The sequence below is a fragment of the Trichosurus vulpecula genome, chromosome 8, assembly GCF_011100635.1.
Source record: "Trichosurus vulpecula isolate mTriVul1 chromosome 8, mTriVul1.pri, whole genome shotgun sequence".
In the NCBI taxonomy this organism is placed as follows: domain Eukaryota; kingdom Metazoa; phylum Chordata; class Mammalia; order Diprotodontia; family Phalangeridae; genus Trichosurus; species Trichosurus vulpecula.
This window is the reverse complement of record NC_050580.1, coordinates 150700012-150724785: the sequence shown is the minus strand read 5'-3', so window position 1 is coordinate 150724785 and position 24774 is coordinate 150700012. Positions and strand designations below refer to the sequence as shown.

Genomic DNA, 24774 nt, shown 5'->3' with positions numbered 1-24774 from the left:
CCTGTGAGTGGATCTGGGTAATCGTTGTTCCTTCTTTATCCCTGACCAGCTTCTCTTTCTCTCTTGCTTAGCTGCCATCCTGTGTCGGGAGCCTGCACATGCCATGCAGGTTGGGCCAGCCCACACTGTAATGAGTCCTGTCCTGCTGGCTCCTATGGAGAGGGCTGTCGGCTAGTGTGTGCCTGTCAGAATGGAGCTGATTGTCACAGCATCACAGGGAGCTGCACCTGCGCCCCAGGCTTCATGGTAAGAGAAGAACATGACCTCGGAGTCCCCATTCTGAGCATTAGAATCTGAGGGAGAGAGAAAAGGCCCCTGATCCTCTGCTCCTAACCAATCCAATAAGTATAGAATTAGGTGATGCACAACCCCAGGGCTCAGGGTGATTGGTTGTAAAGAATACAAGCATTTGGAACAAACCTCCAGAGGGGATGTCGAAGAGGTCAGCCATGGCCTTGGAGCTCCTATCAGATACAATATTTCTGACAGGCGAGAACATAGGGGTGACCAAAGAATATTGTTGTGATATTTTCTGTGAGCACTCATTCTCTGGGTTATCATATCTGGGAAAAGGAACTTGAAGTGGGTGGGAGAGAAGGGGTGACCATTGGAATTAGAGGGCCCATGTGGCCAGGGAACTCACCCTGTCTTCTTGGCCAAATTTTCTTGAGTAAGTGACATGATCTTTGCCATTTCAATGCTCTCCACCTCCATTTGGGGAAGAGTGTCAACAGAGGGAGGTCAGCCTGGGGGCAGGATTCTTAGCAATCAGACCGTCCCGAATGGTGTGGTCCTAGAGGAAATCTCACTGCATGGATCCCTCTCTCCCTACTAAGAACATTTTTATCCAGGTGATATGGAGTAAGAAAGAAGATCACCCTTCTAAGGGATGCGCTGCATACTGAAGAGCCCTGAATTTGAGACAGGAGACCCGGCAGTTCTGCCACTACCTAGCTGTGTGACTTTGGGCCAGTGACTCTGCCTCTCTGGTACCCAGTTTCCTAATCTGTAAAATGAGGACAGTTGGATTACAGGATCTCATAGACCAATTTCTTTAGCCTTGTGTGCATCTTAAGGAAAAGAAGTCACTTTTTATGGGATAGGGATACTAAAATAAGGAGACTCAAAGTGTTTTGCTTTGATAACAGTGAGGGAGTCTTCCAAAATGATTTTACATATGCAATGTCTCGGGGCATTTTTAGCACCAGCCCATGGAGTTACTTCACTGGGATGCTGACCATATGCCAGGGGAACCATAGGGGGAGGGGAAGGGAGGATATGAAGAGATAAAGAAGCAAAGTGCAGGGCCTATAAGCAATCCATCCTTTAAGAACAAAGCTGCCTGAGGTCCCCAGTTGCTGAGCATAGGGATGCTCCAGGGTCAGGAGAGAGACTCTAAAGAAACAGACCCCATCAAGATCTGAATTGAAGAAAGCTATGAGCCGAGTGACTTATTTTCTGTTCATTGACTGAATGCTCCCTCCCCTCACCTCAAACTTCAGGGAACTTCACTGTTCCATCTGAGTCATCTCGCTGTCGAAATTGCCAGAGGATCTGGGCGAAGACAGATTGCAGGCTCAGCTACCCTGATGAAACCTGGCCGGCTCCTATCCATCTCCTTCCCAGCCCCATTCAGCCTCATTATACCTGAATGGTCTCGTCTGGGGTCCTCAGCTGGTGGTGTCTAACCTAACAGATCGGGGTGATTATGGGACAATGGATTGTCCTCACTGGGTGTCTCTCAGCCTGTTGTCAGCTAGGCTCAGAAACAAGGGAGGTCTTGAAGGGACTGGATGAAGCTGCCACTAGTCAGGGAGGACCCAGTCTGCTCTCACATTTGGTCAGCTCTGGCCAGGAAGGAGACCAGGCAATCAGTGGAGTGGCCTCAGGTGAGACCATCACAGCTCACAGAGAAGGACAGCCTGTAATGTATGGCAATTGACAGGTCTAGTGGAACGATCATTGGACCAGAAATCAGGATACCTGAGTTCTCATCTCAGCTCTGCCATCAATGGACTCTGTGACCTTGAGCCAAGTCCTCTGAGCTTCTTTATTTTTCAGGTGGAATACGATAATAATGCTTGTTTTACCCCTTTCTCAGGATTCTGACCATGGATAGGTAATGATTTTTCAGTTCCATTGTTGCCTTTTGCTTTTGTAGCTGTCATTTCCCTTTAAATTTCATACACTCTGTTTGAGCCCAACTTTGTAACAAAGAAAGACATTTAATCAAAGCCAACTAATACAGTAACTGTGTCTGGTAGCGTATGGGCATTCTGTATCCATAGCCCCGCACCTTTCTACTGAGAAGGGAAAGATATGTTTCATTTTCAGTTGAATTAGTAGTTACGTTTTGTGCGTGATCGTGAGAACTTTGAAAAGTTCAGAGCACTGAGTGTACACGGTGATTAACTAGCCCATAAAAAGGGGGTAAGTGCTAAGAGAGTTCAGAAATGGTGCTAAATTGGCATTTCTACACACAAACACACAAAGGGAAGGGAGCAGGGTAGGACACCAACGTCAGACTCACATTCCTTATGCAGAAATCTATTCTTGTCAAGCCTCTGCTGAAAACCCTTCAATGGTTTCCTAATGAGAAAAGCTCACACTCATTGGTCTGACATTTGAGGCCAGGCTTTCCAGTTTCATCTCTTAAAATTCTCCTCCAGGAACTGCATGTTCCAGTCACACCGGACTGTTTGCTATCCCCTGAACAAATGCTGACTATCAAAATTCTGTGCCTCCTTTCTCCCTCCTGTCTGTCCTTAACTCAAACACCACCTTCTTCAGGGAACCTTCCCTGCTCCTTTCGATCAGTAACGGCCTCTCCTCTGCCCCAGATCTCACACAACCTCCGGCCGCTCTTTGATGCACTTTCAGAAAACTGTAATGCTCATTTTCTATGTGTCCTATTCCCACCTCACTAGATAGACTATAAACTCCTTGAGGACAAACTTCCCATCTCCCCCTGTACTTAGCTCAGTGCTCTGAATGCTTTAGGTGCTTAAAAAGTATATATGGAATAACTACCATGTGAGAGAGGCTGGGAGATACAGTGGAGAGGAGCCTGACTCTGGAGAGGGGGAGCCAAGTTCCAGAAACAATTCTACTACCGATTTGTTGTTTGATGGTGAGCAAGTCTCTGCTCCTCTTTTGGCCTCAGTTTGTGCATTTGAAACATGAGCAGAAGGTGGGAGCTTATTGGCCTGACTCCCAGGAGCATTATAAGGATCAGATAAGATGATAGAAATATAAACTAATTACTATTTTGTTGACAGCTGGGTTGTAAAGTGGACAAAACACAGAGCTTAGAGTCAAGAAGATATGAATTCAGATGTTGCCTAAGGTCACACACCTAAGTAAGTGATTGAGGCAACATCTGCCTCAGTTTCCTCATTTATAAAATGAGAGGGTTAGACTCAATGGCCTCTAAAGCACCTAGAGGCAACTAGGTAGTACAGTGGATAGAGTGTTGGACCTGGAGTCAGGGAGGTGAGTTCAAATCAAACCTCAAACACTTACTGTGACCCCGGGCAAGTCACTTAACCTAAAGTAAGTACCTCAGTTCCCTCAACTTTAAAATAGGGATATAATAATGATTCTTAGGTCTCAGGGATTCTTCGAGGATCAAGTGAGATAATATTTGTAAAGTGCTTGGCACAGCGCCTGGCATATAGGAGAAGCTTAATAAATAATGATTTCCTTTCTTTTCCCCTCTCTCCCTCTCTTCTTCTCTCCCTTATTTCCTTCCTTCCTTTTTCCCTCCTCTATTCCTTCCTCCTCTCCCTTCCTTCTTCCCTTTTTCTCTCCCTCCCTTTCTCCCTCCCTTATTTCCTTCCTTCCTTCTTTCCTCCTCCCCTCCTCCCTCCATCCTTTCCTCTTTCCTTTCCTTTCTGCCTCCCTCCTGCCCTCCCTTTCTCCCTTCCTTCCTCCCTCCTTTCTTCCTCTCACCTTTTCTTCCCTTCCTCTCTCCCTTTCTTCCCTCCCTCTCTCCCTTCCTTCCTTACATCCTTCCTTGCAGCAATAAATCTGTGCTTCTGTAATCAATTGACAAGCAAGCCCAGGGCACTGAAAAAAGCAGCTGCCCAGATTCACAATGCTCAGGGGTCAGGCTAAAGCCAGAGCGAACAGTAATGTATTGACTCTGCAGTTTCTGTTTCCTAGGAGAAAATACAAGGCAGGAGACCAGGGAAAAGAGGAAGCTTGTGTGTCTGTTTCACTGGGACAGAGAGTAGGTAAAGTGCACTGGGCCAGCCTGGGTCAGGGGACATGGATTTGAGTTCTGGCTGTGCTCTAAACTCATTGTGTGACCTTGGGCAAATCACTTAACTTCTCCAGGCCTCAGTTTTCTCATCTTTAAAATGGAGGTTGTAGTTCTTCCTCATCTGCTGCAGAAGGCGGTGAAAGATCCCATGAGATGGGAAGCATGAATAATAATAATAATAATAATAATAATGATAAAGAATAATAACTAACATTGATAAAGCACTTACTATGTGCCAGGCATAGTTTATTATCTTACTTGGGAAGTAGGTGCTATTTGGCCCATTTTACAGATGAAAAAAATCAAAGGAAATGGACGTTAAGTAACTTGCCCAGGCTCCCACAGTTGGGAAGTATCTGAGGCTGTGTTTAAACTCTGGTCTTCTAACTCCAGGCCCAGAGTTCTGTGCACTATGAATCCACCTAGCTGCTTCAGTGAGTGTGTTTCAAGAAGCTAAACACTCTACAGATACGAAAGACTGTTCTTATTAAAGAGGGGGCTATGTGTGCCTTTGTACATCACCTCTCACAGTATTACAATCACTGGAGTACTTAATAAAGATCAAAGTTTTGCCTGGCATTCAAGGCCCTCTACAGTCTGTTGGCATTCTACTATCCCAGCCTTATCTCTTATTGTCAGAAGAACTAAAAATTCAGAATGAACTGGGTCTGGAGGTGAATAACAAGGATACCAGAAAGGGCTTTTAAAAACCGTCTTGGGAAAAAAGAGAATCAAAGTAGAGTTAGAACACTGCTGACAGTATTGTTTAGAGTTGTTTCAGTTGTGTCTGACTCTCTTTGACCCCGTTTGGGGTTGGCAGAGATACTGGAGTGGTTTGCCATTTCCTTCTCCAGCTCACTTAATAAATGAGGAAACTGAGGCAAACACAGTTAAGTGACTTGCCCAAGGTCACACAGCTAGTAAGTGTCTGCGGCCAGATTGAAACTAATGAAGATGAGTCTTCCTGATTCCAAGCCCAGTGCTCTATCCACTGTGCCACCTAGCTGACAGCATACAGGCAAATAATAAGGAAAGGTATTTAACCCCTGTCTGCTCTGCTAACAAAAATAATCTTGTGACCGAAAAGGACATCAAAAATTTCAAGGGCAACTAAGTGATGCAGTGGCTGTTGTGCTAGTCCTGGAGTCTTGAAGACCTGAATTCAAATTGGCCTCAGACACTTACTAGATGTGTGACCCTGAGCAAGTCACTTAACCCTATATGCTTCAATTTCCTCATCTGTCAAATGAGCTGGAGACGGAAATGGGACATCACTGCAGTATCTTTGCCAAGAAAACCCCAAATGGGATCACAAAGAGTCAGACACGACTGAAAATGACTGAACAACAGCCACCACCAAGCTGCCCTGGACAAGCTCAAGGCACCTGACCCAAGTGAACTGAATCCTCACACACGGAAAGGGTTCAGTGGCTGTCAGTGGTCTTTGAAACGTAGTGAAGAAAGGGAAATTTATGTCAGGATTAGACAAGGGCAGATACCCCAATTTTCAAAAAATGGATGAGAAGAATCTTCAGACTGTAAGTCAGTGAGCTTGGCTTAGATTCCTGACAAAAATTTTAGAAGTTATTATTCGCACACTGTAAATATCTTGAAAAGGAAGCCATGATGATCACCAAAAAGCAGCATGACTTTTTCAAGAATACTCCAACTCAGATTTTCCTCATGTCCTTTTTTGATAGGATTACCAGACTAATAAATCAGAGAAATGCCGTACACTTAGTTCATACAGGTTTAAGCAAAGTATTTTCTATAGTCTGCCCTGCTGTTCTTGTGGACAAGGGGGTCTAAAGCAGTGGTGTCAAACTCAAATAAAAATGGGGCTAATTCATACTATATACTATATAATATATACCATAGTCATACTGATTCATGCATAAGGATCCCTGTAGGCTGAGTATTGATTGTAGTATTGATTTAATTTTTAAAAGTAACACTCTTTTATTATATTTTTTATTTGTTAAATATTTCTCAATTACAGTTGAATCTGGTTTGGAATTCACTAAAGAGTATTATGTGGCCCAGGGGCCACTTATTTGACACCTCTGGTCTACAGGATACGACAGGTGGATTCGAAGTTTGTTAAATGATTGGACCCAAAGAGTACTCATTAATGGTCCATTGGCCACTTGGAAGTACCTAGTTCAGTGCTTCAGGGATCTGGCCTTGGTCCCTTAGCTGGTCAGTATTTTTATCAATGACCTAGATAAATGTATAAACGGCATGCTGATTATTTACCAATGACCAAAGCTAAGAAGAATATCTAACGTGTTAGATGATAACATCAGGATCCAAAAATATCTTGACACATGAGATTGTTGTTGTTATTGTAAGTCATTTTCAATCATATTTGACTTTCCATGACCCTATTGGGGTTTTCTTGCAAAAATACTGGAGCGGTTTGCCATTTCCTGCTCAACTCATTTTACAAATGAGGAAACTGAGGCAAACAGGGCTAAGTTACTTGCCCAGAGTCACACAGCTAATAAGCATCTAAGATTTAAACTCAAGTCTTCCTGACTCCAGACTCATCCCTCTATCTCCTGTGTCAACTAGCTGCCCTGAGGTTATTATATTAAATCTAACATGATAAAACTTATTTTAGAGAAATGCACCATTCTGTACTTTAATTTAAAAAAACTTTACAAGTCCAAGTTGGGATATAGATAGCTAGAAAATATTCATGTGAAAAAACATCTGAGGGTTTTGACAAATTGAACTCAGTGCAAGTCAACACTAAAACAAAGCAGTGGAGAAAAGTTTATTTGATCTTATGCTACCTTGAAAAAAAGAGAGCATCTAGAATGTGGGAGGTGATCCTTATTAGGCCACATCCAGAGGCCTGGGTTCGGTTCTGGGTGTGACATTTTAGGAAGAACATTGATAAACCAAAGAGCATCAGGAGCATAGTGGGGAGTCTTGAGACCATGCTCTAGGAAGATCAATTGGATGCTTAGCACAGAAGGAGAAGATTTAGGGGACAGTGTGATAGCTATCAGAAGGCATTTAAAGGATGCTCTGAGGGCACAAGAGGGACTTGTGCTGTTTGGTCCTATGGTCAAAACTATAAGCAGTGGGTGGAAGTTTCAGAGAGAGAGAGATTTTGATTGGATTTAAGGAAAAGCTGAATGCTTCCTGGGAAAATAGTGGGTTTTCCCTCCCATTTGTTGGGTATATCACAGAAAAGTTCCTTGATCTAGAGTGGTTTTGAATTGGTGAGGTACCTACCAACTCTTAGATTCCATGATTCATACTCATACTTACCACATGCTCAATGTTCCAGCCAAACTGGACTATATTCCCAGTTCCTGAAATCTGTACCCTCCTACCCCTGTGCTTTTGTTCATGCTGTTCCCTATCCCTAGAATATCCCGCTCTCCTTTTCCCATGAAATTCCTATCATCTAAAAACCCAATTCAAATCTTAGTTCATTTAGGACTGAAAGCTCTAAGAGGGCAGGGGCCATATCTTACCTAAGCCCCCCAAGTATCCCTAACAGTTCCCTAGGGCAGTGCTTCTCACACAACAAGTGCTTATATCCAAATTAATAAACACTTCTGACTGATGGTGACAGAGACAAATGGGGGTAAGGGGAAGAGATCATAGCAGGAAAAGCCACATACACACAGAGAGAGTAAAGAACAAGAAGTAAGCTCAGGGTGCCCTGGTGAAACTGGCTTGCTCTTACAGATCTCCCTTTTCACCCACCCCAGACAGATGGGGCTTCTTTAATTCAGAGCTGAACCACTGGGCAGGATGTCAGGATTACTCATCCTCAGGAGTTGCCAACACAGAGCCTCATTTTGGGGTACAGAGAGTCCCCTGTCTTTGAGGAGAACAAAGTTCCTGCTTGCCTGGGACACCTGGGTGATGGGAAGGGAGGAATGCAATGTTGATTCCTAAAGAGTCCATGGAGCAGAGAAATCTGGATATATGGTATTTGGGGAAGGTAGGAGGGGAAAAAAGGAGGGGGTATTGGAGGAGTTAGGAAACTTTGTTTTCAACCTGCCAACACTGGCGTAAGGAAATGTATACTTTTTAATTAAATATTTTATTAAAAACTTAATGTTGATGACTGATAAAACTAATTTAACTTGCTTAGTAATTAGGGAAATGGGTACATTTTGTAAATTAGAAACAGTCACCTTGCATCTCTGGACCTCCATTTTATCATTTTAAAGATGAGGAGTGTGAGTTAGAGAGTCTATAAAATCTCTTCCAACTTCTACATTCTGTAATCCTGAGTGGTCCAAGTGGGAGTTTATAGCTGTGTAGCTTGTAAACCTTTGTGGCTGGGAAGGCCTGCCAGAGTTTTCATTCTTCTGGCATGGCCTTTTTACATTTAGAGTTGGAAGGGAGCTTTAAAAGCAATCTAGTCTGATCTCACCTTCAGTTGAAGAAAGCAAGGTCTAGAGAAAGGTTAAGTGGCTTGCCTGGGATCACACATTAATAAACATCTGAGGCATTTAGCACCCTAGCCACTATACTACACTGCCTCTTTGAGAACCTAGACATACCATGAGTAGACATTGGATTAGTACTTTCAGTGAATGACGCAGTTCTAATGTGCTTTCATGTCAGGAATGTTCATTGTTTCAGCACTTTGGACAGTTCTGCTGACCCACATAGGCAACACATTGCCTCTACCTTACAGCACTCAAATACTGAGGCAAACTAAATTTGCTTAGTAATTAGGGAAATGGGTACATTTTGTCAATTAGAAATAGGCACCTTGCAGTAGAGCAAACAGGCTGGCCTATTCAAGCAGCTGAAACCTGGAGGAGGTAGGACAAGTCAGAACCAAGACCCCGTACTTCTTAGCTAGTTCAGGGAGGCTCCTGCTCTGCCCCATCTCACTAGATCTAAGGGGAAGACTCCCTGGATTGGGAAGATTGAGAGAAGCTAGGCTAACTAACTAGGCCATTTTCTGAAAGGTGAAAGAATGAGTTTCCCAGAGAGAAGCAGCTATCCATGAACAGAGCCCAGTAGGGACTGACCCCAGGAAAAAGGAAACAAGCTATTTCCAGCCACTGGGGATAGAGTTTTCATGAGGTTCCCCTCAGCTGTCCTCATTGTCAAATGAACAAGTGGCTGCAGTGTGATTGAGTAACTCCCAAGTCACTGTTTGCGAGTTCTTGTGGAGCAGACTGTCAGATGTTATTTGCCAGCTTCGTGTTTTACACTGAGAGCTTCCCTGGCCTGGCTAGAGTCTTTTCTGACCAGCCATTTTGGGTAACTAGAAGTCCTTTCTAACTCTCTGTTTCTGTGATTCTGGGACAAGAAGGGGAGGGTAAGGGCAGGAAGGGACAGTGATAAAGTGAAATGTCTTCAGCAGGATCAACAGGCAGCAGCAAAAGCATCTGGATACATGTTAGCTGCAACAGCCACCAGGCTGAATGTGGACTTCCTTTAGCAGAAGTAGGGGGAGAAAACCAATGTGTCCGCTCCCATTCTTCCTCCCATTCTGGCCAACTTTCCAGTTATTTAATGAAGGCCAGGCTCTGCAGCTGATGAATTCACCCCCTCGATTCCAGAACTAATTATGGCTGCTTCTACGCCTATCCTAGACATCATCCATCTTGGCAAAGACCGTCTTTATTTCCCAGAACCTCTTCCCTCCTCTCATCCCACTGCATGCACAAGTACCCAATCCTGAGTGCAGGGAGTAGAGTGGGGGTGGCAGGAAGATAAGGGTCAGCAGAGCCATTCCTCAGCTTCAAATGCTCTGTCAGCTCCGACACTTGTAAGGGGGAAGGGGAGAAAGGCAAGAAGAGGGAATGATTTCACCACCACCACCAACTGGGCTTAGAGGCCATATTTCACTCCTGGATGACAGACTTTCTATTACCTTAAAGGGCTCATCTATTTATGCTGCAATTTTTTGAAACCCTGTCTGCTGTTATTGAACCCTACATGCTGGCCAAGGGAGCCAGTGCTTCATCACCCAAATGAACAAATTCATTTCGACATTTTTCTGCTCTCTTTGATGCCACTGGTAGGCTTGGGCTACTAAGTCTAGGGGAATAGGAAAGGGTTCTGGGAGGAGTGGATGGGGACTATGACAAGAGAATACCAATCTGGGGAGCAATGATTACATTTTTCTACAAGGTCCCCAAAATCCTTTAGAAACACCCTTTTCTTGCTTCTTTTTTTTCTCACTTTGACAACAGTCTCCAGTCCTTAGCGTAGTGCCTGGCACACAAGAAGCGGGTGCTTAATATTGATTGATTTATTGATATGGATTGATATAGTGACTTATTTGCCTCAGTTTGACAACTGAGTTCTAGCCAGAATAGAGGTGATAGCCAATTCTTGGTTAGCCATATAAATTATATACATGCATATATTATATGTGTGTGTGTGTCTGTACATATACACACTTGCCTTCCTAATTTTATCTTTACTAGTAAAAGCACCATAGAATGTTAGATCTAGAAGAGGCCTTAGAAATCAGGTAGCCCAGCATATCCCAAATTTTGTTCTACAAAACTCTCAACAGTGGCTCCATGAGGAAAAGTAAAAGATCATGACATTTTCCCCTCTAAAATATCAATAATGGATAGAGAGTTAGACACAAGTGGTGGTCCTGTGTTCAAGTACCATCTCTGGCACATGTTGACTGGGTCATCTTGGGCAAATCACTTAATCTCTCAGTATTCCTGGACACTCTCCAAGACCTTTTATCACAGGCCATGTGTCAATCTACATTGGTAGAGCTAATTTACTTTACCAGGGAAATACACATCTGACCAATATACATATGTATATATCATATATGTGCACATATATACTATAGATGCGTATATAACATGTATTATACATAAATTATGTATCGAAACAGGACAGGCAACAATTATTCACCATAAAAAGGGACTTAATTTCCCCTACTGTGATCCAAAATTTCCCTAATGCCTCTTAATCTTCAGTATCCCATACTTACAGACCAGCATTTAGGGTTCCCCTCAGCATACTTTGAGACCCCATGTTCCACAATCAAGTTAGTTTAAGAAAGACTGATTTTACAAAATAGGCAACAGATAGGGGAAGTGATTTGCTCATGGTCACAAAACTACATCATGGAAAAGTCTGGTGGAAGAGTCATTTTCTTTCTCAAACACCAAATTCCCCCTCCGACCCCCACTCCCCCACTTGATGTTCCTCAGCCAACACCTACTATTAGCTTAAGGGGAAACTACCACGGGACTTAAAAAAACAAACAAACAAAAAACTACATTTAACCAACAAAATGAAGAAGTAAAATTTGGTTTCATTTCACTAGAGACTGAATCTGGTCTCCCTCACTGGGTCCTTGTGGTTTGTGGGACTTTATTGGTGGAAGCTGCTGATTGTACTTTAAAAACAAATGCTCATCTCTCCCTGACCTCTACTCTCAAATGTTCTTATTAGTGCCTTTAATTACCAGGAAGTGGAGCTGGTCCTCCCCTGCCACCCCTTCTGTGAATACAGGCTTATGCAAGGATTCTGAAAGGAAACAGTCTAAGGTGAAGGAAGTTTGGTAATGACAGAACTTCAGTATTCACAGAAACCCAGATCCCTGTGGAACACACATCCCCACTAGGTACCCTCTCCAGTGTCAGATGCACCTTCTCTCATCTCCCACCCCACATCCCTTCCCCTGGTCACTTTCAGATCCTCGCATTGCAGTCATCATACATTTACAACTGCAAAGGACTTTATGAGCTACTGAGTCTAACTCCTTCATTTTAAAGATGAAGAAACTGGGGCAGAAAGAAGTGATTTGCCCAGTCACAAAGGGAGCTAGTATCTGAGTCAGGATTTGAACTCAGATCTTTTTGACTCCAAGCCCAATGCCCTATCTACTATGCCATGCTGCCTCTCAACTCAGTATCTTTTCCTCCTTTGAGGTTTACACTGTCACGATATATCAAATGAAAATATATGTAAAGTGCTTTGTAAACCCTAAATGTACGAGTGTTGGCTGTCATTATGCTTATCTATTAACCAATCCAGATACTCAAGCCACTTATCTACCAGGCTCAAGATCATTCTCTCCCCTCTCTCTTGAAGTCCTGTACCTGGCTGATGTCTGTCCTCTCAACTCAAAATCCTGCCTGCAACCCATCTTCCACATGGTTGTCAAATTGATTTTTAAAAATAAATTTCATTTTGTTTTCAGACCTGAATTCTCTCCTTCCCACTCTCCTCCCTCTTCCCTCTCCCCGCCACCCCTGCCCCAAGAAAGCAAGAAAAACAAAATCCCTGTCTAGTGAAGTGATTTAAATTCCTTCATTGGCTATCCCCCCCCCCCAAAAAAATCTCATTTTGCACTCTTGGTCCATCACCTCTCATTCAGGAATGGTAGGCATGTTTCATCTCTTCCAGATAATCATGGGGTCATTTTTATTTATTTTGTTAAATATTTCCCAATTTCATGTAAAAAAATCTTAGCATTAATTTTTTTAATTTAAGTTTTAAATTCTTTCCTTCCCTCCCCTCCCACATCCCTTTAGAAGAAAAGCACTATATCACTTATACATGTGAAGTCATACAGAACATATTTCTATATCAGCCATGTTGCTAATAAAACATACACAACAAAAAAAATAAAGAAAACTAAAGATTAAAAAGTATGCTTTTGTCTGCACTCAGAGTTTATCAGTTCTGTCTCTCTCTCTGGAACCATTTTTCACCATGGTTCCTTTGGAATTGTCTTGGATTATTGTCTTGATTAGAGTAGCTAAGTATTTCACAGTTGATCATTGTTACAAAATTGCTGTAACTATATATAATATTCTCCTGTTTCCGCTGACTTCATTTTCATCAGTTTATGTAAGTCATCCCAGGTTTTTTTAAACCATCCTGCTTGTCATTTCTTATGGCACAATAGCATTCCATCATAATCATATACCACAACTTGTTCAGCCATTCCCCAATTGATGGGCATCCCCTCAATTTCCAATTCTTTGCCACCACAAAAGAACCACTATAACTATTTTTGTACAGATAGGTCCTTTTTCCTTTTCTTTTCAATAATATTTTCCCCAATTACATGTAAAAATAATTTTAACATTCCTTTTTTTGAAAGTTTTGAGTTCCAAACTCTATCCTTCCCTCCTTCCCTTTTCCCCGTCAAGACAATAATCTGACATAGGTTATACATGTAGGGTCATGAAAACATTTCCATATTAGTCATTTTGCAGAAGAAAACTTGAACCAAAAAAATAAAAATGAAAGGAGGAAAGAAAGTGAAAAATAACATTTTTTTAAAAAAATTGAAGAAAGTGAAAAACAGTATGTTTCAGTCTGTATTTGGATGCTATCAGTTCTTTCTCTGGAGATGGACAGCATTTTTTATCATGAGTTCTCTGGGATTGTCTTGGATCATTATGTTGCTGAGAATAGCAAAGTCGTTCACAGTTGATTATCATATAATATTGCTGTTACTGTGTACAATGTTCTCCTGGTTCTGCTCACTTTACTCTACATCAGTTCTTGTAAGTCTTTCCAGGTTTTTCTGAAATCTTCCTGCTTATCATTTTTTATAGCACAATAATATTCCATTACAATCATATACCACAACTTGTTCAGTCATTCCTCAGTTGATGGACATCCCCTCCATTTCCAATTCTTAGCCACCACAAAAGGGGCTACCATAAATATTTTTGTACAAATAGGCCCTTTTACCCCTTTTAAAATCTCTTTTGGATACAGACCTAGTAGTGGTATTGCTGGATCAAAGGGTGCGTGTAGTTGTGTAGCCTTTGGGCACAGTTCCAAATTGCTCTTCACAATGGTTGGATCAGTTTACAACTCTACCAACAGTCCCAATTTTTCCCCTTTCCCTCCAGCTTTTGTCATTTTCCTTTTCTATCATGTTAGCCAATCTGATAGATGTGAGGTGGTATCTCAGAGTTGTTTTAATTTACATTTCTTTAATCCATAATGATTTAGAGCATTTTCTCATGTGACTGTTAGATAGCTTTGATTTCTTCTTCTGAAAACTGTTCATGTCCTTTGACCATTTATCAGTTGGGGAATGGCTCATATTTTTATAAATTTGACTCAGTTCTTTATATATTTGAGAAATGAGGCCTTTATCAGAGAAACTAACTATAATCCCCCCTCCCCAATTTTCTGTTTTCCTTCTAATTTTGGTGACATTAGTTTTGCTTGTGAAAAACCTTTTTAGTTTTGTGTAATCAAAATTATCCATATTACTTCTTACGATCCTCTCTATCTTTTGTTTGGTCATAAACCCTTCATTGATTCTTACAGCACAATAGTATTCCATCACATTCAATTACCACAACTTTCATTTCCCAGTTGATGGGCACCCCCTCAGTTTCCAAGTCTTTGCAATCACAAAAAGAGCTGCTTTAAATTTTTTTTCTACGTATGGGTTCTTCTCTTCTTCCTTTTATCTCTTTGGGGTATAGACCTAGGAATGGTATTGCTGGGTCAAAGGGCATGTACAGTTTAAAAACTTTTTGAGCATAGTTCCAAATTGCTTTCTAGAATGGCTAGACCAAATCACAGCTCCACCAACAATGTACTAAAGTACCTGTGCCAAATTGATTTTCCTAATATACTGGTCTGACCTTGCCACTTTCCTGCTCAGAAAACTTCACTGACCCTATGCTGCCTCTAGGATAAAGTACAAACTCCTCTGTTTTGCATTTTAAGCTCTTCACAAACATGTGCTCAAGCATACATACATGCCTGAGCATACGCATACATGTATACACACAAACTCACTTGCATACATGTTCTCCTGCTAATGGTGAAATAATGTTTAATCCTAGAGATAATAAGAAGCTGTAAGTGCTTATGAACTAGACAAAGTACATGGCCAGACCTGAACTTTAGGAAAGTTACTTTGGCTGCAGTGTGGAGGATGGATTGAAGTGAAGAGGGGCTTAAGGTCAGGAGTCCAGTTAGGAGGCTACTCTAAGAGTCCAAATGAAAAGTGATGAGCACCTTAAGGAGTGTAGTGGCTGTGGAAGTAGAGACATGGGAAGAAATGTGGGGATTAGAAACTAATTGTATATATGGAGCAATAGGTAGTGACAGGCCAAGCTGACGCCAAGGTTGGAAACATGGGTCAAGTGATGCCTTGCACAAAAATAGGGAAGTTTAGAGGAGGGGGGTTTTGGGAGGGGGAAGGTGGTATAATAAAATCTTCATATTATACTGTAAATCACCCATCCATGCCTAGGCATCCTTTGAGACTCCCCCAAAATGAAAAGTGGGGAGGTGGGGCTCTTATTCTTAGGTCACTGCCATGAGCCCAAGGGTGCTTGCCTCAACCCTCCAGTGATCTGAGAAAAAGGGGATGGGTATCTTAGGAGGGTGAGGGAGATTTTCCCAATAACACTTACTCAGTTGCTACATTTGGTGCCCAGATAGCACTTGGGTTCTAACATTCCCAAGGGTCAGACCCCAGATGCAGAAAGGAAAAGATCAAAAATTTGAGTAAGAGAGGGAGGGTAGCAGAACAGGTCAAGTGTTGGGGGATAAGGATGGATGGGGTTATCTTAGAGACAAGCTCCAGGATTGACTAGCACAGGGAGGGTGGAATTCAATCTATCTTTATACCCTCTGATAAATTGATCTCACAATCCTTAGGGGTCAGGCTGTATCTCCTTGGAGACAGATTACAGCCTCCCAGGCTGCTAGCTTCGCTTTGGAGATCACAACCTTAGGCCACCCTCCAAAGGTTGTAGAGCAAGTTTCAATATGCACCGATAGAAGGAGGTTTTTTTTTTCAATACAAGTTCCTTATACCACTGAAATAATGTCTGGTCAAGGAAAAAAAATGTTTAAGTAATTGGGGAGATGGGTGCTCACAACGTTGGTTGTTGGGGGTGGGGCAGGGTGTGGAAGTTGTAGACCTTTTAAAGAAGGAAGCTTCTGAGCTGAGCCTTAAAGAGAACAAAGTAGAGAATCTAAGAGGCCAAGGTAAGGAGGAAGTGCATTCTGGGCATAGGGGTACAGCATGTGCCAAGTATAGAGAAGGTAGATGAAATGGTATATAGAGGAGCATCCAGTAAGCCAGCTTGGCCGACACACAGAGGGGACATAGAGGAATAGGTCACGATAAGCCTGGAAAGATAGCTCATTTGATCTGAGAGAGAGAGAGAAAGAGACAGGGATGCAGATATTCTGATCCCCATTTTATAACCCATAAGGCACCAGAGGAAGAATCTGCCTCTCCCCAAGGAACCCAGTTTTTCTTCCTAGGCACCAAACCACCTCCTTGCGATCCTGCCCTAAGTAATGAAGCCTTATTCCCTACCCGGCCTCCTTCCTCCCGTGTTATCTTTAGCACCAATAAGCCCATCTGCAGGGAGTAATTAGTAACACCCGCAGGGGAAAGGATTCCTGCCAGAGGACATGATTATGTCTAGAGAACTAAAGACGTTGCAGAGAAAGGTCATGAATAAATTACTCAGGTTAGGGGCAGAGAAGAAAAACTATTAAAAAAAAAAAGTTCAAAGTTTCATCTCCCTGTTAGTGGGCATAAGAGATACAAGTTAATTCCATGAGAACAGCACTAAAGAAATTAAGGTAGGACTCCCCCACTAGCATGTACACTCTGAGGAATTGTGGGGATGGGGATTAACAGTGAATGAATGTTTGATCACCTTGAGTAGCAAAGTGATGGTCCTGACATGTCCTGGGTAGGATGTGAGCTCTGAACATGTTTCCTCATCTGTAAGATGGGACAAGTGAACAAGAATCAAACAAGCTGATGTGTGTAAAACACTTTCCAAGCCTTGAAGGTCTAGCTATCTATAGTCTTAAAGGCTAAACAAATGGCTATATAAAGACTAGCTATTATGTCTCTAGGATTTTTTATAGCTTTAGATCCTCATACCCTGAGAGGTGTTTCCAGGAGTGGGGATGGATGTACACCAAACCATCCACACTCTCCTATCAGCCCTGTGTGGGCAATGGCTCACAATTTGCAAAATGCTTGGCCAGGGTTAAACCCTGAAACCTATGATGAGGAAAGTGTAGAAGCTAGATTGTCTCCCTCCCCATCAAATCCAAGACCTCGACGTGATTTCCATTGGTCTTTAAACACTGAGCCCATCTGCCACAGATCTTTCACAAGCATACAAATCTAGGGACAGGTGCCAAGATACATGGGAGTAGGCACCAGTTAAATCAGTTAGTCTTATTACCTGCCCTGGGGAGAGGTATCAGGATCCCAGAGTTGTGAGGGTAAATGATGCTCCCTCCTTGCCTGTCTGCCCTGGATTTGGAGGTCATAGGCATTCTAGTTGCCTTGTGAACCTCATGCCTGTTTGATAAGAGCCCAGGGAAGGGAGCCACCCGTAGGCCTCAGGCCCTATCGATCCCCCTGAATATGCTCTGGCATGCAACCACAGCATGGTTGCTATTGAACCTGTACTTTGAGGCTTCTAGATCCTTAAATACCAGCACATTCCAGAACCCTTAGTAAGTAGGGTGACATGTACAGCTTTAGCATCTGTGCAGGAGTAAAGTAGAGAATCCTTAGGATCCTGAGGAAACCAACTTTTAAAAGAAATGCTGAGACCTGTGGGGGGCTGCCAGTCTATTGATCCCTAAGCTGCTTGCAATTTTTCTGATGGAGATCCTATTGGCTTTATATCCTCAACCTTATTTACCTTTGGTTTATAATTGTTTTTTAATGACTCTGTGATCAATAAGCGATTGTATTTATCTCAGTGTTTAATGTTCGCTGTTTCTCTTCTCAAAACTAACCCTGGCTTTTGGGGGCTACACAGTATTGGGGTATTACTGAGGGACAAAGGTCAGAACTAAGTTATATTTAGCTATGGGATTCCAGTGGGCAGTTGTTCCCCCCACCTCCTTTACTCTCCCTTCTTCCTTCTCTCATTCTCTTCCTTTCCCTCTCTCTCCCTTCTCCCTTTCACAATCCCTCTTTCTTTCCCTCCCTTTCTCTTTCTCCTTCCCCCTCTCCTTCTTTATTTCCACTCCCTCCCTCCTTCCCTTTCTCATTCCCTTCTTTTCCCCTCTATTTCTCCCTCCCTTTCTCTCCATCCTTTTTCTCCTTCCTCTTTTCCCTCTCTCTCCCCTCCCTTCTTCTCTCTCTCTCTCTCTCACACACACACACACACACACACACACACACACACACACACACACACACACTATTATTATCCCACATTATCATCACCACAAACTCCTCACCCTACCAAAAAAGGTTTACGCCAGGGCAGTAATATTGGTCTCTGTTCTGTTGCTGCCATAGTTGGACACAGATTGCACAGACTCATCGGTGCTGGACATCAGTCTAAGCATAGATGAAATGATTATAGCCCTTGTTCTCCCAGGGAAGCTATAAAGGAGCACCCCTCACAGGACATACTCCTTCCACAGAGCATGCTATACATGCAACTATACATGCAGCACACAGTATACATGCAACATTCATCATGTACATAGCAGTATTTGCAGAGTACCCCCCCACACACCATACCCTGAGCACATATAGAGCATATGTCATAGTGTAGAAGAGTTTTAGCCCTGGAAGAGACTTCATGGATCTTCTTGTATTCTCTTATATACAAAGAGGCATGTGTGACCTAGTGGAAAGAACACTGCATTCAAAGACAGAAGACCTGGGTTCAAATCCTGGCTCTGACCCTGACTAGAAGTGGGACAGGGGATGAGTCACTTTTCATCTCTGAGGAGTTTCAGTCTTCTCATCCACCTAATGCTAATAATAGACTTGGCTTTCTACCTCACAAAGGAGTTTGGAGGAAAGTGAGGAAAGTAAACTTTCGAGTGCCAGAGAAACTCTGGAATATTATTGTTAAGGATTGACTCTAACCCCAGCACTGCATGGCCAAGATTCTTGAGACCAGTGGGTCAGTGCAGACACGGCAAGTGTACCCCTGTTGTGTTCAGCACACTGATATCATGTCCACACTGTACCTTCCACACACACGGCATGGCCATTTCTCACATATGTATGCATCCAACACAGCCCATTCTGCAGGCACATTTACTCCATTAATAATGCATGCACGGACACAGGTCACAGCCTTCCCAGCAGCTCCAGAGGTGCTATTCAAAGTGAACTTTATTGGTACTTTAAAAGGGGAGAGAGAAATGATGAAACCAAAAGATGACTGATTGGGGCCATATGCATACCGTCAATCTTGGAAGAGCAGTGTCATAAATTCAGTTCCAGTTTGTGCCGGGAAACAACATTCTGTGCTCATAGGAAAGGCAGTTAAGAAGGCTCTGGGAAATATGCTATATCATTCTTTGTGCCAAGATCAACTTTGGTCCTTTGGACGATGGGGTTTATCTGGGGTGTAGGGGCAGGGCAGAAGATACAGAGAGAAGTCTGATACCAAGTTAGGAAGGAAACATTGGTTGACAGAAGAGATGGAACAGTCTTCCCCATTAGAAAAGAGATCGCTCCTGTGATTTTCTTGGATGGATGGAGATTTCTGTGCTGCTAGACCTCTCCCTGCCTTTATTAGGATAAAGGGATAAAGATGATCACTGGTAAATGACAGACCTAGAGCAAGGGCACTTGTCTGCATGGGGAGAGGTGCCATGGGGGAAGAATGTGGTCCAAAACTGGATTCAAAAGGGTAACCAGAATGCCCTGGGCTCAAGCCAGAGTTTACCAGGGTAAACAAAGACAGAGGGCTGGACAGGAGTCATGAAACAGAAATCAACACAGCCATCCATTGCTGGGAGACCTGTTAGCATGGACCAGGCCAGGAAAATACCATAGAGGAAGCCAGAGAATGATATTTTAGTACCACACTTGCCCCACTCCTACCCTAGTCACCCTCATCATTACTGCTGTGACCTGCCACATGTGATGATATCCAATGGATATCATGGGATTGAGATCTAGGAGGACCTTAGAAATTATCTATTCCAATCGCTTCATTTTACAGATGAGGTAACTGGGACCCAGGGGAACCAGCTCAGTCATAGGCACTCTCAAGGGCTAAGGAACAGAAGCTCCTGGATGGATTATTCCTTTTGGCTAGTGAAGGATGAGAGTAGACAGCTTGAGCAGCCCACCAAGTATGGTCCCCAAGTCTCCCACAAGAATGTAATCTCCATGAAGATAAGGATGGTTTTGTTGTTCCAATGTTTTATCTCACCACCTGGTATCATGATTTGTGCTTAGTACACACCTAATAAATACATGCCTGTTGGAGGGATGGAGGACTAGTAACTATGAAAGATAATATTGCTCAGTCAGTTCAGTCATACCTGACTCTTTGTGACCCTGTGGGTTTTCTTGGCAAAGATACTGGAGTGGTTTGCAATTTCCTTCTCCAGTTTGTTTTACAGATGAGGAAACTGAGGCAAACAGTGTTAAGTGATTTGTCCAGGATCATACAGCTAGTAAGTGTCTGAGGCTGTATTTGAACTCAGGTTTTCCTAACTCCAGGTCAAGCACTCTATCCACTGTGGCCTCTCAGTTCTGACCTTCCATCATATTCCAGGATGGAAATATCTCTCTCTCTCCCACACTCTCACCAGCTGGCTGGCCAGCACCAAGGACAGAGCAGACAGGATATGGGGATTCCATTCCTCTCTCCTTCCTTACTGGCCCTCCAATTCTCATGCTTTATTCAGAGTTTCTTCCCCAAACACTGCATCTGCTGGCAGCTCAGTCCTGCTTCATCAGCAACACTCTAATTAGGTCCAGAGAGATTTGGTTGTGTTGGGGGAGCTGCCAAAGCCCAATGGTCAGAAATTTGTTCCCCACCCCACTCCATACACTGTGAGTACACTGAGCAGACCCCATGTAATTCCCTTCCCCTAGAGAAGCTTAACTGAGGTTTTGGGGGACCTTATCCCTTAGTCCCTTAGGGATGAAGAAGGCAGGGATGGCTGTAGGGATGAGTAGGACTGGTTTCTAAAGGAGATTGCAAGATCATCTACTCTAGCATTTTCAAGACAGAAAAATAAGATTTCAAGGGGACTCAGGGTCACAAACATTTTTCTGAAATGGGGCCGTGTCTGGAGGCAGGACTAAGGACAAAGTAACCCGTTAAGCACCTGAGGGGTTTGAAGATCTGAGCAGGAGGCTGTCTGGCCTCACAGATGTATTGATCAGTAACAATAGCGTGTATTTGATTAGCATTATGGAGTCCCCAAAGAGCTTTCGGCACACACGTCCTCCATGGTGAGGGGAGGAAGGAATGAGCATTTTACCATAGCTGCTTCTATGTGCCAGACACTGTGCTAAGTGCTTTACAAATATCTCGTTTGATCCCAACTCTGAAATGTAGTTTTTATTATTTACAGCTGAGGGAACTGAGGCAGATAGAAGTGAATTGACTTGCCGAGAGTCACACATCTAGAAAGTGTCTGAGGCTGGATTTGAACTTGGGTCTTCCTGACTGCAAGCCCAGCACTCTATTCACTGTGTAGTAGGAAGAGTACTGAATTTGGAGCAGAAGATCTGAGTTCAGATGCCAGCTGTGCCTCTCCTTGTGTGACTGTGGGCAAGTAACTTCCCCTCGCTGGGCCTCAGTTTCCCCTTTCTGTAAAATGGGCATAATAACAGCAGCTACCTCAAAGGGTTGTTGTGAAGGTCAAATGACACTTCCTCCCTGTGTGACCTTGAGCTAGTCATTTAATTTCTCATATCCTCATTTTTCTTATTTGCAAAATAAGGGATACAGATCAAAATAGCCTTTGAGCTCCATTCCAATCAACTCTAGTCTACGATCCCATTGGTCTTTATAACAGTCATTTGAAGCCAATAGAGGTGATATTATTAACTTCATTTCACAAATGCGCAAAATTGAGATAGAGGTTTAGGAGAGCAAGAGGAACTGACCCAGAAGAGAGAATGGTGAAAGCCGAGGAGATAATGCGACTCAGGCAGAAATAGAGTTCCACTTTTCTCTCTGAAACTTATCCCCACCAAGTGTCATTTCCCCCTTGACAGAAGGTAGAAAGGAACAAAATTGCCCCTAATTCCTTACTAGGGACTGTTTTGGTAGGTTATTCTTTCAGTCATCCCCATTCCAGGTTTTAACCCCAAGCTCCTTCCTCTCTCCCACCGTATCCCACCCTCCGAGAACAGGCAGGATGACCTGTTTGATTCTTACCAATGGCTTAGAAATAAATCATTTATTAAGCATTTATTAAGAACCTACAGAGGACACTAAGACAAAATGCTTAGTACGGAAGCTTTAACACAGAAGGTGCTTAATAGGGGCTAGGTGACTGAAAAACAGTTTCCTTCCTTCAGAGAGTTTCTGCTCTCTCCAGTCCTGATGTACTCCCAGCCATTTCAGATCCCTTCATTTCGATCAAAACCATTTGAGGCAGAGGATACTGAAGAGGAATGTGCCTAGAAGTGCCCTGCACATATCACAATGGGCATCCCCCTCTGCCTCCGGAGCATCCCAGGAAGTCAGGTTATAAGGAATGGCCAAGGGCATCGTTGGTGGATGAGGTAAGAGCAAACGAAGGAGTATGTTGAAACTAAGAGTGTATAGGACCAAGGAGGAAGAGATAGGAGTGGAGGGCAGGAGTGGGGAGAATCTTGTCATAGGGCAGTGCATAGCTAGAAGGGAGAGTTGAAAGTGGGAGAGGTGTGGTAGCCAGCTCCCCCATCCATCCAGGTGAACTGTAGGCTAACGGTGTGTACATAAAACTCAGGTTTTATCATTGAAGTCAATGATGCACAAAAGTGTGAAGCTATAAGGGGCCTTCTAGATTAACCAGTCTAATACCCCTCATTCTACAGGTAAGCAAAAGGAGGCCTAGACTTGTGAAGGGACTTGCCCAGGGTCACACAGTTAAACTGGAAGTGGAAAATTCATCAAGCACCAGCTGGCAGCTTTACCTCCTTCCCTTTCCTCTACTTGAGGCCTCCCAGAATCTATGCTCAGCTCCAGCTGCCTCAGCCTTGGGTCACAGATGGGATTAAAGAACGAGAAGGGCCCTGAGAGACCATCTAATCCAAGCTCCATAATTTACGAGATGAGGAAACTGAAGTGGAGGGAGGTCAAGAGACTTGTCCAAGGTATCATGGTAGTAAGTAATAGATCTGATTCAAACCTAGGCCATGCAAATCCACCACCAGTGTCACTTTGGGACCCTTCCACATCCTAAGTCATAGTACCCAGGACAGCAGCCCCAAGTGATCATACTCTAGGGACCATTATGTCAAGCAAGGCTAAATCAGGAAGACTGCCTACTTACCCATGTAGCCTTGGGCAAGTTAATACCCTGCCCTGGGTCTCAATTTCCTCCTCTATAAAGTGAGAAGATTGGGTAGATGATCCTCCGACAAGACACATGAACATCTTTCTTCCTGCTTTTGGAAGCCCTGGGACTAAAACACCACCCCCCACCTTGCTTTAGTGTCTCTTATAAACAGAGAAAAAAAAATAGACCCACTCCCTGTCACTCTTCCGCACCCGAACACACTCATTAACCTCCGGCACATCATAAGGAAAACGAATAATCAACATAAGATGCGCAGCTGTTGATTAATTTTCCTAAATAGGGGAATGCTCTAAAGCAGCATATTGCAAGGGAGAAAATTCAATAAACAACATTTGAAGCAAATTTAATAGAACACAGGATTCATTACCCAACAGGGTCAAAACACTGCGCTGCCACTTTCTCTGGGTAGGCAGGCAGGAGGGAGGAGATGAGATTTGCCTCTCCTGCTAAGGACCTGGGCCCTTCTAGGAGCTGCTCTTTCAAATCAGGTTCAAGATGTTAATAGCTGATGCCCGAATCTATAATTAATGTGCCTTTGGAGCTAGAGTTAAGGGTTCGTAGCGATTCTCCATTCACAGAATCATGAAATAGAGCATGCTTGGCAGGCATTGTTCAGAGACCCCTCGCCTGTCAGCTGCAGCACTCAGAAACTGGATTTGGGGCCAGAAGGAAGGCATAAGTGTGGCCTTCTGCTAACTGATCTACTTTACCCACCCCCAAAAAATTTTTTTTAGGCCTGAGCTGGGAGGTCCTCCTAGGGCCAGAGTAAGATGGAAGTATCTGAATAGATATGCTGCAGAGAATGGGCCATTTCCCCAAGGGCTAGGATGCCAGGAGTAGCCAGGCAGCAGGAACAAATGGGTGTTATTCCAAAGTTTGGTTAAATTTTGGGTTTTGTGAAGAAGTACTGTGGGGTGAGAGGAGAAAGACTTAGCTGGGAGGGAGAACTTGGTATCTGGTCCCTGCTCTGCCCCTCAGAAGCTGGGTGACCTTGGGTAAGTCATTTATAGCCTCTAGGCCTTGACTTTCTTATTTGTAAAATGAAGGGGTTGGACTAGATTTACCATGCTCCCCCTCAAGGTTTCAATCATGTTGTCAGGGGCATCTCTATCTAAAGGCAAGCAGTAGGATCTGAGGGATGCCTTGAAGACAATTCCTATGCCTCTCCACCATCCGAACCCCCCCAAATATTTACTGCAGTATCCTACTTCAGTACTAGAATTTCCCACAGTTATTCTTTCCTTTGAGCCTTCTCCAGAAGTTTT

General features: G+C 43.4%; 1 protein-coding gene across 3 annotated transcripts in view; it reads left to right on the top strand.

Moving 5' to 3' along the window:
- The window catches only part of MEGF11 (multiple EGF like domains 11), a 292447-nt gene that overhangs the window by 225995 nt on the left and 41678 nt on the right, over positions 1 to 24774 (top strand). For all 3 annotated transcript variants that reach the window (XM_036735788.1, XM_036735786.1, XM_036735789.1), the window contains exon 7: positions 72 to 246. In XM_036735788.1, the coding sequence (XP_036591683.1) occupies positions 72 to 246 (175 nt within the window). The remainder of the gene's footprint in view (positions 1 to 71; positions 247 to 24774) is intronic.